The sequence below is a fragment of the Diabrotica virgifera genome, chromosome 5 (genome assembly GCF_917563875.1).
Source record: "Diabrotica virgifera virgifera chromosome 5, PGI_DIABVI_V3a".
Lineage (NCBI taxonomy): Eukaryota > Metazoa > Arthropoda > Insecta > Coleoptera > Chrysomelidae > Diabrotica > Diabrotica virgifera.
This window is the reverse complement of record NC_065447.1, coordinates 42,390,595-42,409,129: the sequence shown is the minus strand read 5'-3', so window position 1 is coordinate 42,409,129 and position 18,535 is coordinate 42,390,595. Positions and strand designations below refer to the sequence as shown.

The 18,535-nt window shown below is 33.2% G+C and overlaps 1 protein-coding gene across 3 annotated transcripts in view; it reads left to right on the top strand.

The window, feature by feature from the left end:
* Window positions 1-14,929, top strand: part of LOC126885716 (mitochondrial amidoxime-reducing component 1-like) — a 29,043-nt gene extending 14,114 nt beyond the window's left edge. For all 3 annotated transcript variants that reach the window (XM_050652445.1, XM_050652447.1, XM_050652446.1), the window contains exons 4-6: window positions 1,522-1,708; window positions 9,184-9,470; window positions 14,715-14,929. In XM_050652445.1, coding sequence (XP_050508402.1) covers window positions 1,522-1,708; window positions 9,184-9,470; window positions 14,715-14,826 — 586 coding nt within the window. In that variant the 3' untranslated portion in view covers window positions 14,827-14,929. The remainder of the gene's footprint in view (window positions 1-1,521; window positions 1,709-9,183; window positions 9,471-14,714) is intronic.
* Window positions 14,930-18,535: the final 3,606 nt, after the last annotated feature.

Here is an 18,535-nt window from a genome sequence, read left to right as displayed (position 1 = left end):
TTTATTCAAAAAAAAACTTTTAAAGACAGTAATGAATAATGATTTACTTGGATATTGTAGAAAATTATAAACAAGAATCAACAAGAAAATTATGTACTTCTGCTTTATTTTGCAATATGAATACTATGAACTTAATTTTTTGATTGACTTTGTCTGATCTTGAATCAAATGATGTTTTTTTTATTAAAAGTGAAAGAAATAAGTAAAAAAAACAAAGCTGATAATAATTAATTTACAAGGAAAGTTTAAAAAATGTTTCGACAGGTAAATTATTTTATATACGTTTTCTATGAGAATCTTTTTTTGGGAGGTGAGAGTCTTCTAAAGACTTCTGGGAAGGTGTTCCAGGTATGTTGGATTCAACTCTCTATGCCTAACCGTAGCGAGCCGCCTACCAACTAAACTCACCCCCTCTTTCTCCAACCGGCGGGCCAGGAACCGACCTTAGCGGGAATTGCTCTGACCCACCAGCTTTGCTCGTCACCCCCATCTAGCACTCTCTGCGTGCGCTTTGTGACTGTCATGGCAACCCGGTCTCGCCACTTCATTCACACATGCAGCCAGCCAAGGTCCGTAAGGCAACCGACTTATCTGCATGATAATGAGTGAGGGGGAGCAACCACGTCATCATTCCATCGACCGTAAACTGGCAAAGAATTACTAGACAGTTAGTAAGAACTACTAAACTTTCATTCTCCACCCCCCGCAGGAGTGGCCCATTCATCTATAATCTATACACTCACAACAGAAGATATAAACACATGAAAAACAAAACATCTAACATTTACTAACTCTAGGATTAATTTTTTTTATGTTAAACGACTCTGCCCCGGCAGAAGTGGGAGTTGTATATTGGCTACCCACCCCGGTCGGCACGGAACGACACATGTTCAAAAGAAATACAAACGGATTATATTTGTTGGAGCCTCCTCTCTCTTTCTTCCTTATGCTTCATCGTTTCGTTGACAAATCCAATGATCAAGTCAAACATTTTTTCATTTGTAGTGGCTTTGTGTATTAATTCTTGGGACTCACCCAGAGGGGACCCCATTCTCAGCTGTAACGAGGTTCGCCCTGCATGATATACAGGGCGTACGAATATTACGTGGTGCGCGTCATCCTCCACTCTACACTCGGTACACAGATCGTCCTCGGTCTTTCTTATACGATATGTATACGACCAAAAGGATCCGTGCCCCGTCAAAAATTGTGTGAAATAATAGTTGACGCTCCTGTGTCTGCATTCATACCACCTCACTACATTAGGGATAAGGGTCCTCGTTCCAGGCGGATTTGCCTGTTTCTTTTGACCACTGATCCTGCCAACTTTCCAGGCTTCTTCTTCCTTTTTCTGGTCCTGAACCTATAGCTCCGCTACCCCTTCGATGGATTTGTGCCCTCTCCTATGTCAGAATGTGCACCGGTACAGCTCCGGTTGATACGGTTTTCTTTGAGAAATTAGAATGAATTGAAATTAGAAAATCGCAAGTTTATTTCTTATTTATCACTTATCTGTTTTAGACAACTTAGAGAAACGATACCTTTAATTGACTGTGGAGATAAAGCGAGTACCTGGATATCCACATATTTGCAAGGCGACAAACCCGGCTTGCGCATTGGATATAATAATGGAACTAACAAAAGAAGTGCCGAGGTACATCAAAAGCAAATTGACTATTGCAATCGTGGTATGACGTCAGATTCTATGGTAAGACTAGTAAATCTTCAGCACAATTATTAAGATATTCAAACTTTTTTTACCTGTATAATAAATATAGTCGGTTCGCTAAACTCAGACACAACTGGCTAGTGATTTTAGTTGATTATTCCATTCATAGGAGATTCTGACCAATAGAAAGCTACAGAAATCTAAATTAAATTGATAACTTTTGATAATTTCCCGTCGTCAAGTATATTACGTCAGATGCTCTTCGTTGCTACGAAAAAATACATTCAGTGACATTAATGACAATTAATGTTTTAAAAATTATAAACGTGATGACTCCAAACCAGCGGTCCGCAACCTTTTTGATATTGCGACCCCAAAATTAAAAAAAGAGTTATGAGCGACCCCAGAAAAAAATCACTAAATTAACAAGTGCAAAGGTTGGTTCAGGACGAAATTAAGGTAAACTTCAATTATCCTCCATGTTGTACTTAGGTTTTTATTTCGTAAATTATGTTGAAGAGTTTATTTATTTTATCATTAAATGAGACAAGAAATTATTTTAACATTTTATTTAAAAAAAAATAGGTACATATATACGTAAGTTTACAAACTACCTAATTAAACTAAAATTACTAACTACAGTAGAACCCGATTATCCGGGTGCGGAATATCCGTGCTATTATTTTCTATTACTCAAATTGCATTTTTAAGATTTTATTAAGATAGCGTCATCGTAAATCACTCGATGGAAACTCTATATGCCGAAAGAGACTCATAATGAAAGATTTATTGTTTCTGTTATCTTTTTATGGTAGGTGCATATGTATGTGTATTCGTACATAATATGTATTATACATAAGAAATACATGTTCGGATTATCCGTGCTTTTCAATTATCCGTGCCACCTCCGGTCTCGAGGAGCACGGATAATCGGGGTTCTACTGTATTTAGTAATTATTAACTATTTAGTAATTTTTTTTGCCAATTTTACCAAATTGGCAAAATTACTCACTAAACTCACTAGCCAGTTGTGTCTGAGTTTAGCGAACCGACTATAACATAGGTTTCTTCTTGCCCTCCATCTTCTACGATCTGGTCCATTTCTTATTATTGTACCCCACTCAGTGCTAGATAAATCAGATTTAACATCATCCTTCTATCTTTCTCTGGGGTGGCCTACTAATCTTCTACCGTTTGGTGTCTCAAAAAACATAAAAACACCCAAAACTCTGTCTTCCTCTGATCTTACCCCATGAACTGCCCGCCTTATCTGGATATAGCTTTTATGTGTCTCACAATGTTTTAAGTACATACATAGGGGAGAATGGGGGAATGGGAGCCATCGGGTAATGAGAACCACCCAGTTTTATTTAAATTACGCGCATTTAAATACTTGCTGACACTGGCGACACGCTACCAACAATGCAGAGAAGCAGCGACATCGTTGCAGATGTTTATTCAGTGTTGTTTGATTCTTGTGTAAACATAATAGACTTTTTGCAGTAATCGTTATAATACACGTGGTTTACAAAATTCACGGTAAGTTGGTCCCAATATGTTTTTCCTCAAAACTATTTTATGCAAACTAAACTTAACTACCTAAAGAATAACTACATGTGATTTGTTTTTTAATCACTTGGTTTTGGTAATTTTTTTCATAGGTTAAAATTTTCGAAAAACAAAACGGGTAATGGGAACTATTAGGGCCAATTTCTCATATCAAGTTCAACTCCAGTTTAACCTGAACTTCTAGTAAACGTCAGTTTAAAGTCAAAATCGTCTTTCTCAATTCCCGTTCAACCGATGGCAGTTTAAACTTGAACGATGCTTGAACGGTGAAATTCGGCCGTTCAAAGATTTCAGAACTCAGTTCAGATGATTTCATGGACTACGCATGCGTTGTATTAATACGAAACGCTGTCATAATATAAATATATCCTATTTTATTATATTAAGCCTAACGATAAACGATAACATTATTTGTGTTTTTATAATATTTATTTATAATTATTAAAATGACTATTTGATTATAAATACTTAAATTTAACTTTATTCAAAAACAGCGTAAAAAAGGTAGTTCAAAATGGCGACAGGTTTTTACCTTTTGCCATCTATTGGCATTTCTCGAAAGCTGTAGAACGAGCACTGACATGAACGCGCAATGAGAAATGCATTCCAAACAGAACCGGAGATCACCCGTGAACCCGGTTCAACTGAACCATAGATTAACGCAGGTATGAGAAATCGACCCTTAGGCGTTTAGTGGCAGAACTGTGGTATCGATGTACAGCTTGTGGTCGATGGGTACGTGCAGATTGTTCGGGGGTTGACACAGCTAAAGATTATCTCTGTGACTTTTGTTTAAACAAAATGAGTTGAAAACAATTTATTACTATTTTTGTTATGAAAATTAAAAATTTAATACAGATAAAACTTAAAATAAATTGTGGTTCCTATTACCCGCCCTATTGGGGCAATTGAAGCCATTCACTATTTTTAGTAATTCCATAATAACTTTAACATAACTAAATAAATTGACGCAATAATAATAGGGAAGGATAATTAACATTTTAAACTAGCTCTTAACCTGGACCGATTTTTTATATAACTTAAAATTTGTTTTTTTGTTTTTTATTAAAGAATATAGTTAAGTGGTTCCCATTCCACCATTCTCCCCTACTCATTAATTCAGCATTGGGGCACCTTTTCCACTCTCCTGTCAATTTATCTCTTTGAGGGTCAAATATTATTCTGAGAACCTTCCTTTCAAATATGAGCAGCTTATTTATTTATTTATATGTAACAACTGAGCGTTATTTACAGTAATTCAGGTATTATACATTATTTACAAGTAGTCCAGGGCGCATCAGTTTTGAGATGGACGTTCAGAGGTGACTCATATTTTTTTGCAAAAATTGCTTGGAATTAACTCGTATAATAATAATTGAGTTATCTTCCTACTCAAAAAGGCTCGGAACATTGTTTAAATAATCAAAATAACAAAAAATGAAGGAAAGATTCGATTTTTTTCTTCGTTTTTTGATTATAACTTTAAAAGTATTCACTTTCGAGAAAAGTTGCACTAACATTAAAGTTGCGTAATTAAATTTCCTACAATATAGGATTGGTTAAAAATTTTAAAAATTGTCACCCTTTTTGCAAAATAGCCATAATTGCGAAAAAACCATAAAAAAAAGTATTCGCATTTTACCCGGAGGACCTTCATATTTTACCCGGAAAATCTTTACGATACAGTAAAACAAAACTGTAAATTTCATTAAGATCGGTTTAATAGATGTTGCACAATAAATTTTGCAATCTACCTTTCGCAAAAAATTGATTTTTTCAAAATGTTGCAGGACTGAAAATAAAGCAGGTAGCAAGTTGAATTGTTCTTACATAATGTAGAAGAATACTGTACCCTTCATTTTCAATTTGCAAAATTAACATCGGTTAACTACCACGGCGCGTCAGGAATTTTTTTAACTAAACATTAATTTTTGGTGCTACGGGCAAGACAGCGGTGTTCGATTCACACAGGTTGATTTCCACCAAAATTTCTTCCAATCTTTATTTAATATATATTATTTTATTACTCTACATTTTGTTGTATTTTAATATTTTAATTCAACAAAAATCAAACTAATTTGATTATTGTTTATGAAATATTGTTTAAACAATTGCATATGTTTAAAAATAATAAACTTTCATTCTCTAAGTTAAAATATATGAACAAATAAAGTTTTTGCTAAAAAAGTGTTATTTCAAAGGACAGAGTATGTGTTTTTATTTAGCAATGGACAAATTTATTTATTTATATTGAAATGCACTAAAAATTAAAATTTATCAATAATTATCACAGGTCACTGGAATGGCCAATCAGAGCAAACGTATCCGCTATCCTGCGCGTAGCACCAAAAATTAATGTTTATTTAAAAAAATTCCTGACGTCGTGGTAGTTAACCGATTTTAATTTCGCAAATTGCAAATGAAAGGTACAGTGTTCTCATGTATGTAAAAAAAATTCAACTTGCTGTCTGCTTTATTTTCAGTCCTCCCTCCAACATTTTGAAAAAATGAATATTTTTTGCGAAAGCTGGATTGCAAAATTTATTTTGCAAAATCTGTTAAACCGATCTTAATGAAATTTACAATATTGGTTTACTATATCATAAAGTTTTTCTGGATGAAATATGAAGGTCCTATGTGTAGCAAAAATGGTTAAAAAACGTTAAATGCAAATACTTGTTTTTTATGGTTTTTTCGCAAATATTGCTAATTTGCAACAAGGGTGACCATTTTTAAAATTTATAGCTAATCATATGTTGTAGGAAATTTAATTACGCAACTTTTATGTTAGTACAACTTTTGTGGAAAATGAATACTTTTAAAGTTATAATCAAAAAACGAAGAAAAAAATCGAATTTTTCCTTCATTTTTTGACATTTTGATTATTTAAACAATGTTCCGGACCTTTTTGAGTGGGAGGATAACTCAAATATTATTATATGAGTTATTTTCACGCAATTTCTGCAAAAAAATATGAGTCACCTCTTAACATCCAAATGTACTAATATTTTTACTGATGCGCCCTGTTCTAAAGTAAATATGAGTTAATAATAAGTTAATTTTAAATGCACAGGAACACCTTCTTACATTCTCAACTATCTCAAAATAATAAGTTGTGTGTTCTTTTTGCACCAGTTAATAAGGTTCTCAACTTCCTCTGACCGTGAGTCTTTTACGTCAACGGAAAATTAGGCAGCGCCTATTATAATACGCCTTTTACTTCTTACTTTGGGAATTTCCACTTTCGATGTTACAAGATCTTTAGTAATAAACTTTGAAACGGCGATAAATTAAATTAATTTTGATATGAAGAGATATTCAATTTGCGTGTCATGCATTAATTTGTGACTTGATTAACTTACATGAGGTCTTTGACAGTCTTTAACTAGTTTTTTGTTAGATCTTAATAAAAGTACGTGTCTAATATCGATTAGGATTCTGTTGAAGCTCGTAATAAGCACATTACGTGCAGCTTTTGAATTGTATGCAATTAGCTGCAGAAACCCAATACGTTTTATGAAATCCAATTTTCGGATTCTTGGGATTTTCCTTTTATCCCTTGCAATCCTTATCAGTATCCTTCTAGATTGGTGGTCCTTTACTTGCTCCTCAGCTGCTAGCCTTTTTTCTAGACTTGCTTGTATATTTACAACTTGAACTAGGTTGTTTAGCGTGATATTTTTTGGTTAATATTCTTAGCTGCTTTTTACTTTTATGTGGAGCCTCTGTAAAATGTAGAGCCCACTGCAACGGTCAGTTCTACTCTAGAGCAATTGTGAACTCATCTTAAGGTTCGACAATTCTTCGTTTTGAGATCATCACGCTGTATGATTAAGAATCGAAGAATCTTTGTTAGGTTGTTATGACTATCTGTTGTTTCACCAAAATAAAAACGGAACAAAAAATATTATAACTTACAGCTTGTCCTGCTTTCGCCACAACCTTAATACACTACAACTAAACACTTTTTACTGGCAAGATTATGCGGAGGTTTCAGATCTAATTCTTAGTTCTTGATGGCTTCTATAACATGCCGGCAAATATTTATTTACCGCTTCACCAGAGCCAACGCGTAAAGCACACTATATATCTCTATAACTCAACTACCTAGACCTAGAACTAGGAATCTGATGGTGCCATCACCAGTACCACTTGAGTGGCCAGAGGTCAGACCAGACTTTTTTATTTTTATTTTTTTTTATTTATTTATTGTTCATACATATGACCTGGCCTCTAGTAACTAATCCAGGTCGTTTTTTTCTGATGGGATTACAGATATTTTTTTTTATATTTTTACATTTTTTACTAAACTACTAAATCTAATTTTACAATTAATAATTTGCCATAATCTATTAATTACATTTAACAAATACATTTAACAAATTTAAAGAAACAATATATATTTGTTAAACTATTTTTGGTACTATCAACTCCCTTCTAAGTTATAAAGACAGTCCCTCTATTTTCAGAAGAGAGTTGGTAGTTTTTTTTTTTAATTTAATGAATTATTTATTGAATTATTATTTTTATTTATTTATTTTATATTGAATTATTATTATTATAATTGTGAATATCTATTTTTGAATTTATATTTTATTTTATTTATTTTAACTTTATCTTATTCAACTTCATCAGGGTTGGATTATTTGTTGTCTTCTTCTATTATTATAAATTTCTTGTTGTTTTTTAGGTATTATTTCTGTTAGATTGTTTAATATTCCAAAATATTCTTCATTTTGTAATATATCTCTTATTTCAATTCTTTCTAATCTTCTTCTCATTTCTCTATGTTCTTCATTTTCTATAGTATTTTCACAATGTAACACTATATGTTCTGGTGTACCTAGTTCTCCACATTCACAATATGCATCATCTTTTAAGTTAAATCTTTCCAAATATGTTGGGTACGGTCCATGTCCTGTTAAAAAGTGTACTAAACCTTGTTTTGGATTAAAATAATTTGGAATGTTTTCTAATATTGGTATAAAATTGTACAAACGTCTAGATTTTGTTGAATTTTCCCATTCATTTTGTTTTTTTCTATTTATTATTTCTTTTAATTCTCTTTTATTTCGTATATCTAATCCTATTATTTGTATTATTTTTTCATATTTTTCTTTTTTTAGCCAATAATTACATGGTCTTTTTTGTGTTTCTAAATGCATTGGCATTACTCCAGTTAAAACTGTGAGTGCCTGTGTTGCAGTTGTTCCAAATGCTCCCGTCATTCTTACAAGAAATCCTCTCTGAGCTCTATTTAATTTTTCTGCATTTTTTTTTATTTAATATATGTGCCCATACACTTGAACCGTACCCTACAATTGATGCAAGTATTGTACTTAGGTATTTAGGTCAGACCAGACTAGCCAGAAGCCAGACTCCGGCTGAGCCTGAATTCCTTATTTTCTCAATCTCCACGACAATATCCTTCGCTGGTAAAAATCTCCCCGCCCGTCGATCTGATTTAATTTCGCTTCTCATGCCTGTCTTTATTGAAAACTCTGATATTATTTTAGAATTACTACAGGCAAAAGAGAGATGAAGCGAATGAAAAGAAAGACAATAAGTAACCATCATCTTGGTGAAAATATCTAGCAAATGTAAACAGAAACTTATGATTATGCTAATTTTACATTTTACAATGCAAATAAATGATCGGATTTTGTTTATTTCAATCGACGATAATTAAGACTCTACAAAAAACATTTAGAGTATGCCTTCTCGTAAGGAATTCAAGTATTTCTCTTTCGAATATTTGTAATCCGTAAATTAAAATATTATACAGAGTGAAAAAATCCGAAAAAATCAGTTTTTCTCTTTGTTGCTTGCTCCTATATTATATGGTTATATGTTTAAAATTAATTAAAATACATTGTTTTTTATATTATATTTTTAAAAGTAATTTAAAATACATTCATTTTAATTAAAATAATATAACATTTTAGGGTCTAAGTTCAAACATGTGTGCTGTTATGCTTAACAATGCTGCGTCCATAAGAGATTTTCAAAAGAAATCTGGTATTTCTGAAATAAATGAGAATAATTTTAGACCAAATATTCTTGTGGACGATGATAATTTAGAACCGTTTCTAGAAGATCAGTGGGAGTATTTAAAAATCGGAGATGTTATATTTAAAAATGTTTTGGAATGTGTAAGATGCCTATTGACCACTGTGGATATGGATAAAGGAGTTCTAAGAAGTGATAGGGAACCGTTAAGAACATTGGGAACGTAAGTGAAATTATCTTAAAATATTATTTTTTTTTAGTTAATGAGAATACACCCAAATTCTTCTGTAAGATTGATTAATAAAATCTACATAGATCGAAAACGATCTGTGATTTAGATGTGTCCCTTTGTAGGTTTTTTAATAAATTTATAACTATTAAAAAATATTTTTCAATATTTTTTTTGTGATTAATGGTATATTAGCCAGCTACAAGAAAGTTTTTCCTTGTAGTTTAAAAAAATTAGTTTAATATTTAGTTTTTCTTTAACAATGCATATTTTCATATAGTTGTTCCATTTTATCTTTGCTCAAATGTCATATTTCATTTTCAAACAAGTAAAATCAAAACGTTAATTGAAACTTACGTCGATGTTTGATACGTACTGTCAATGTAATAATTAGGAACTAGCAATTATCGGTGGACGTATTTAACACAATATAACTTTATAAAACAAACACAATCATCATCATCAGTCAACCCGGATCTATCCACTGCTGGTTATAGGTCTCCCTCAGTATTCTCCATGTATTCCTGATTTGTGCTGTTTGCATCAAATTTTTGTCGATCCGTTTTATGCCATCAAACCATCTTGTTGGCGAACGACAAGAAGCATATCGGAGTAGAGGTCATCCAAACACAACATAAGTTATAAATTCCAATATAAACAACAAATGCGCTAATGTCACTGTCATTGAAAACGATAAAGATCAAAATTCATAGTAAACAATGTATCAAAGAGATGTCGTATTGTTTATCCTTGTTTCACTTATTGCCATTTCTATGGACAAGCGGCTTAATTTTGCGGTATTTTTTTACTAGTTTCCGTGAGTAAAAAAGAGACCTAGTATAATAAGAAGAATGTGTGTATACTTTGTACTCACGTAAGAAGTTATTCGCGGTGTGCAAATACTTGGAAGGGAACATAGAGTTATATATTAGCATAGAGAGAGTGTCATTCGGAGCGAAGTGACGACACCATCTTTTTTATTTGGATTAGTGCTGTTTCACTCTTACGCATAGTAAAGCTGCTACAGTTGTCCTCCTCTTCCGTGCCTATATTCACACTGAATGTCATCATAGATTTTCGATACAATGTGTTAGAAAGAGATGCAGCAAACCAGTCCATGAGATCTTGTCGTCAGGAAGCGCGGAAGGTAGGCTCCCTCTATGTTAATATATACCTCTATGGAAGGGAAATGAGAAACGACCGTGCGCGAGTCGCGGAGAAATATTGCAACTATCTTAAATAATTCATATTGTCAATTGAAATTGTCAAATTGACGTATATTTCATACCTTCTGTCATTGAAGCAGAAAAATTATATATTGCTCCACAATATTGATATGATATGCAATTATTATATAAAGGTAAATTTAATTAATTGTATTTTGCTTGCAGTACTGCATTTTAATAACTAATTTTATTTACTACATACAATTGTTTACGTTTGCATAACATATCCTGCATCTTATTTTTTCTTCTTATTATTTTTTGGACTATGGCCTTGATCATTATCCAGCAACCAGGACTAATATAATTGGCCAATATAATTAAAAGTGCGAATAAAAGTACAGAGCGTAGAAATAGAGGTCGCTTTGCCGAACTTGCACGGTCCGAATAGTTCTATTATATGATTTCAACGAAATAAAATACTTTAAACAGTTTATTTTTATTTTATTTAAATATTAAACTAATTTTAATACTTACCACTTTCCAAAAATTAAAAAAAAAGATAGCAATTGTCAGCATTTGAACCCGGAACCCCCCGTCTGGGGTGAGAGCACGCCAAATAGAATTCTATTTTGCTGACGTCACAAAATCGAATTTCACAATGGGAGAATCGACGGTTGCTAGGCAACGTGACGTCACTAAAATAGAATTTTATTTGGCGTGCTCTCACCCCAATAGCCGAATCAACGACCCACGACTCCACGACCTCACTGTTTATACGGTTTCTCGGACATTATGACAAATCACGGTAACAAATAGACGAAGTGAAGTATAAAATATAAAAATGTTTTAATAATACGTATTATCTTACTCCCGAGGAAGACACATCCAAAGAGACAAAAATTATAATAAATATATTTACTAAAATCACTAATATATTCTTTCCGCACTTTTTTTGGACTCATATATACATAATTTAAAAGCTTTAGCAAAGAATATAGACGTTAAGAGAGAGTATATTATATTCTTTGGGTTTAGCAACGAACTCCATACTGTCTGAGTGCGCATGCGCGCATAATAATAGAAATTCACTCCGAATCGAGCCTAAAGGGGTATAACTTCAAAAAGTAATTCGTAAATAATTTCATGCATGGTAAAAGATAGAGGGGAAGAACTGTATCATCCATTTATCTTTATATAGTTTCCAAAGCTTTTACAACGTTATACTTTTCTATAAAATATTTTTTCCACTTTAGCGTTTCCAAACATGGACAATCACAAAAAGAATATGAATATATTCAGAGTTACTCAACACGCAATCGAAAGGATATCACGCGATATCACTTATCACGATATCACTTAAGGACAGGAAAACAAACACATAGGTAAAACAGAAAACCAAAATCAACGATGTGGTATAAAAATCATTAAAATTGAAATGGAAATACGCTGGACATGTAGCTAGGAGCGATCTAAACAAATGGCACAGAACAATTCTAACCTGGAGACCATACCAGCACAAAAGACCCAGAGGCAGCTCCTATGAGATGGACAGATGGTCTGAAACGGACTGCCGGGAAAAATTGGCTACAAGTAGCGTACAATAAAAAAACAATGGAAAGGAAGACTTGAAGAGGCTTATGTTCAGATGTGGACGTGAATGGCTAGACGAGGAAGAAAAAGAAGAAGAAGCGTTTCCAGTGATAGTTGGTTTGTATCAAGGCTCTTGACTGAGTCCCTATCTGTTTAATTTTGTTATAGAAGAACTGATAGAGAAGGTAGGGGAGGGGGTTCCATGGTCAGTGATCTTTGCTGATGATATCGTGGATGAGAGCTAAGATATGTTGGGCAGTTGGAGAAGGGCTATCGAAGAGGGAGGACTTAAGGTTAGGTTGAGAAAAACTAGGACGATTAGGAGAATTTAAATACCTTGACTCCTTCATAATATTTTGACACTAGATCAAGAAATTACCACAGGGTGCAGGCGGTTGGTTTAACTAGAAGCCAATGAGAGGGGTACTCTGTGATCTAAAAATCGGGAAAAAATATACAAGAGTGTGGTAAATTTTACGTTGGCGATGTGGAAAAGAAGATGGAGGTAGATGAAATGAAAATGTTACGGGAGATGCTGGGTAAGGCTAGATGGGACAGGACCAGAAACGACTTGATTAGGAAAAGAGCCGGTGTTAATACAGTCTCAAAAGAGATTCAAGAACAACAACTGTAATGGTTTGGCCACGTTAGACGGAGAAATGAAAACTATGTGCAACGAAGGATAGAACCCTTTAACTCTAATCACCAAATAACTCTTTCTTTTTAAAATGTAACATGTTTCACATGACAAGAACCGGAAGAAATCGACAGCGAAACGGGACCAGAGATCATCATGGAGAAAATCGAACAAGCAATACGAAACGTAAAAAATGGAAAAACTGTAGGTCCAGACGAAATACCTGCGGAATTACTGAAATGTCTAGACGATGAAACTCTACGGGTAATACTGGATCTGTTTAATGAAGTATATAAAACCGGAAAAATCCCTCAGGAATGGTTGGTGTCCACCTTTGTAACAATATCAAAAACACTACATACCAAAGATTGTTCGGACTATAGGACAATATCACTAATAAGCCATACCCTCAAAATATTTCTAAAGGTGATTCATGAAAGATTATACAGAAAGCTAGAATATGATATGGATGATACTCAATTTGGGTTCCGCAAAGGACTTGGAACAAGAGAGGCATTGTTTGCGTTTAATGCCCTCTTTCAAAGATGCTTAGATATGAACCTGGATATTTATTTCTGTTTCATCGACTTCGAAAAAGCGTTCGACAGGGTCCGACATGAAAAACTAATAGAATTATTGAAAAACAGAGAAATAGACAGACGAGATTTACGAATTATCATCAATCTGTATTGGAATCGAAAGACCAATATAAAGATAGAAGAACAAGAATCCGAGAATATTGATATAAAGAGAGGAGTAAGACAGGGTTGTGTTCTGTCGCCGCTACTGTTTAACCTGTACAGTAAAGCCATATTTCAGGAAGCGATAGCGGAGCTAAGTGATGGAATCTCTATAAACGGAAGAATAGTAAATAACATAAGATTCGCTGATGACACCGCTATAATGGCAGACACCCTGGAATCGTTACAGGAATTGCTAAATAGAATTAACGATTATTGCATTCGATACGGACTAAAAATAAACAAGAAAAAAAACTAAATTTCTGATTGTCTCAAAAACAGAACATGGAAATGAAAGGTTAATGATAGAGCAAACCCAAATAGAAAAAGTTAAGACATACAAATATCTGGGGACCTGGGTTGATGACAAGAAGGACCAAAGCAAAGATATTAAAGTTCGAATTGAAACTGCATGACAAGCATTTATAAAAAATGAAGACACTGCTTACAAACAAAGACCTTCAGTTGCCTCTCAGGTTGAGGGCTCTAAGATGCTACATATTTTCTATATTTTTATACGGAATGGAAGCTTGGACATTGAAGAGACAACACATAAGAAGAATAGAAGCGTTCGAAATGTGGTGTTACAGAAGAATATTGAAAATTCAGTGGGTTCAAAGGATTACCAATGTTGAAGTGCTACGACGTTTATGAAAACTATAAAAACTAGAAAACTGGAATATTTGGGTTACATTACCAGAGGAGAAAAATATGAGTTGTTGAGAATTATTATGCAAGGAAGGATCCAAGGAAGAAGAAGCATAGGAAGAAGACGCATCTCCTGGCTGAGGAACCTTAGAGAATGGTTTAACTGTAGTTAATTACAACTATTCAGAGCAGCAGCCAACAAAGTAGCCATAGCCATTATGATATCTAACCTCCGATAGGAGAGGGAATTTTAAGAAGAAGAACATGTTCACTGAGAAGGGATTTTTGGCATTCAACGTCAATTAAGCGACCTCGCCTTAGGATCTAGCTCCATTTACATATCCAATCCTAACCATTTACAATATCCTAATTGCGGATATATTATTATCTTTTCGTTGCTTTATTTTATCATTTACCTTAGTATTACATATTCAGTTACTGTAAATGTTTGTTATAGGTATCGTGTCAGCAACGGACCAAAAAAGGATCCTCTTATGGGTATTTTCTTGGAAGTAATTAAGACTGGCAAAGTTTCTCTCCATGACGATGTTTATGTGGGAAATTATTAATTAAGTGACTTTTATCTATTTTATCTTTAGGAGAATTTAGTAATTTTATCATTGTGTGACATGTAAACGTAAATTTTTTAGCAAAATATATATCTGTATTATTTTTTAGCTTATTTCCAGTAGTTAAACGGAAATAACAGTTATTTCTACTATTATCTCCGTTTCTTCTTCTATTCACTTCATATTCTCTTTTTTTCACTTCATACTTTGTTCATCTATTAACAGTCCAATAAAAATTGAAAGTGAAAAAAAAAGAAAAATACATTTCATATTAATACAAAATATTATTATAATAATCTATTGGAAGTAAAACATTGAGTAACATGAAATCAAAACCAGTGATTTCCAGTGATTGGATAGATATAATTGTCTCCTTTAAGGTAATGAATCTCTTGGTAGCAAAAACAGCGTAAAATAGTTGTTTTTTAGTTTCAAAACTGGCCTTAAAAGCAGTTTGCAAACTCCAAATCTATATTTTGAAATAAGAAAGGCAATGCCAGCAAACAAGGATACGTTAACATTAACGGACAAGAGAAATTGGAGAAATGAAGAAAATTCTGTATGATTACAAGATAATAGAAACACAACTGAACAATGTATCGAATGGTGAATGGACCAAAGATAATATGGGAAGACCATGAAACTAGCAAAAAAAAGGAGAACAACCAGATTAGAACAAATACTCAGCGAAGTAATCAAACTACTCTATGATAAAAGTATGTGTTCTAAACCTCATCAACAAAATATACAAATCATGATGCCAATAGACTAGCTATTCACTGTAAACATTTTAAATGATATCGAAAAAATAAACTCTGAGCAGTGTAGTGAGCATCACGTTATCATTAGAATAAAGCACGTCTTAATTATGTATTAAAAATCGTACACTAGATGCAATTTACAAAAAAATTGAAAAACAATTTAGTCTCAGGAACAATCGTGGAACCAGAAAAAATATTATTTAGTTTGCAGGTCATTGTACAGTATATCAATTCCTAAAAATAAAAATTCGTCTGTCAGAACAAAACGGAAATACTGCAGGATAAAGAACAGGAAAACAACCGGATTAGATAAAATACCCAGAGAAGTATTCAAACTACTTAACCATAAAATTAAAAATTCACTTCTCCTCAAACCTAAAATCTTATCAAGAAAAGTATACGAATCCGGACAGATAACAATAGGGCTTTTCATTCACAGTCATTTGTTTCGAGCTTGTGTCATATGTCGTATAATCCGTGTATATTAATGTTATACACAGATTATAAATATATGACAGAAGCTCGAAACAAATGACAATCGATGAAAAGCCCCAGAGAGTGGCATTTGAAATGATAGCAAAAAAATAAAGGCTAAGCAATGTAGTGAACATCACATATTATCATTATAATTAGTTATGCTTTATAAATGTGAGTGTCCACAAGAAGACAAAAGTCTTGAGATTTTTAACTCTTATTTTAATAAATTACAGGGGTGAAAAAAAAAAGAGAAATTTTTTGTTTATTTTAAGGGACTTTTGACCTTCGGTAATAATGTGATCTTTCAATCTGCGTTAAGTTTTTCAAAAATATTTTTTCTACGGCCGTGCTAAAAGAGCCAGTTTCAGGCACGCATTTCGTTTCCGAAAGTTGCACTTTCCCGCACGGCGTGCGGGAAAGTAAAATACCTTGTAATATGGCATTATAATATATTATAATACATGCAATAAACTAACATTTAGATATTATTTACTAATTTATTTCAAATTTACCTTATTGTGTCCATGTTTTAATGAAAATAGCGCGATAATTCCATGAAATAAAATTATTTTGACATAATATTTAAAAGTCAGATCAGTAGACAATTACAATGGTTTTGAATCGTCGTCATGGAAACCAATATCGTCGTCGTGGTAACCCATTGTATTGAAAGTTTGGTTTTGACAACCTTGTCAAAGAATTAATTTGTGTATTTTCACTTCTAAATAAAAATTGATTTAACTCTATTTTTTGTGGCTTTTTTCCAAACGTACGGCACTAGAAAAAATATTGTTCTTAACTCATGCGGAATGTGTCTTCCCTGTACTCGACTGCTTGGGCGAACTCCGCTATCGCGTCGTTCGGGTCAACGGCAGTCTCGTGCGTGAAAGTATCACTTTCCGCACTAGTTAGGAAAATAACTATATTAGTTTTCTCAGGATTCGAAAAAAAAAGAATGCATTTAAAATGAATTGATACGAGATTTGTTGTTTCCAAGTTATTTGGTGAAACCAAATTGAAGTTTTTTCCTAGTAGTTAATAGTATCTTATCTTCTATTTATACGAAAAATTGTGCATTATAATGTAATTATTCACGTTAAAAATAATTTTTCCAAATTTCAGATTAGATTTTAATATAGGTATAATTCATCAACTAGTCGTCTTTAAATAAGTATGTATAAGATAACAAAACAGCTATGATAACTGGCCCACAGATATTTTTCTGTCTGAGGATTTACGCCTTTTTAACCATGATTTACAAACCAGGCCTCCTAGTACCGAATCACGATAAAATAACTGGATATGGATGCCGTAGCTACATCTGCCTAAAACAATTCAAAGTTTTATTTCCGGAGAGACACCTATAGAAGAATACGAAATGAAACAAAGCAATTGGTAAGAAGAACAAAAAATGAACACTAGGAACACTTTACTAAAAGGATGGAAAGCGACTTCTACGGAACACAAAAACAAATATGGAGATTCATAAGAAACCAACGGAAAGAAATGGCAGAATTGAAGGAATACAATATCATACCAAGCAAACGAATGGGAAAGGTACTTGACGGAACTGTTTAAAGGAAATGAAAAAATATAATCAAAACAATAACCTACCTGAATTAAGACAAGAAAGAGAAATCAGTTTTCAGGAAGTAGAGATAGCCATAAATTCACTCAAAAACAGAAAGTCTCCAGGACCAGACGAAATAACCAACGAGCTTCTAAAATACGGAGGAGAAAGTATAACCCTAGAGATGACAAAACTTATACAAAAACTAATTTTGCACTGCAAGATACCAGACACATGGAGAAACAGGATAATGATACCAATGTTCAAAAAAGGAGACAAAGAAGACCCCAATAATTATAGAGGTATAAATCTACTGAACACCGCACTTAAGCTAACCACAAAAGTCCTAACCAACAAAATCAATAAACTAGCAACTTTATCAGATGAACAAAAAAGATTCAGATCCGGTAGATCCTGCGTAGATGCCGTATTTGTACTGAGACAAATCACAGAGAAGACCATTGATTACAATAAACCAGCATATCTATGTTTTATAGACCTGACAAAGGCTTTCGATCGCATCCAATTCGAAGACGTCTTACATTTACTGTATAGAAGGAACATACCAATCAATATTATACAAACCATTGAAAACATCTATTTTCATAATCGAATACAAGCAAAGATAAATTGAAAACTAACGCAGTTTATACCAGTACAAAGCGGAGTCAGACAAGGTGACTCATTAAGCCCACTGATATTTAAGCCCAATAATAGAGGCAGTACGTAAAGGTCATGGTTACAGAATGGGGAATAAAGACATCCAAATCCAAAGAAATCCAAAAAGACGACGCCGCAATAATCGCCGAGACAGAAGACGATCTCCAAAGATTAACACACATCTTCAATACAACAGCCAAGAAATACAATATGATAACATCAGCAGAAAAAACCAAATGTA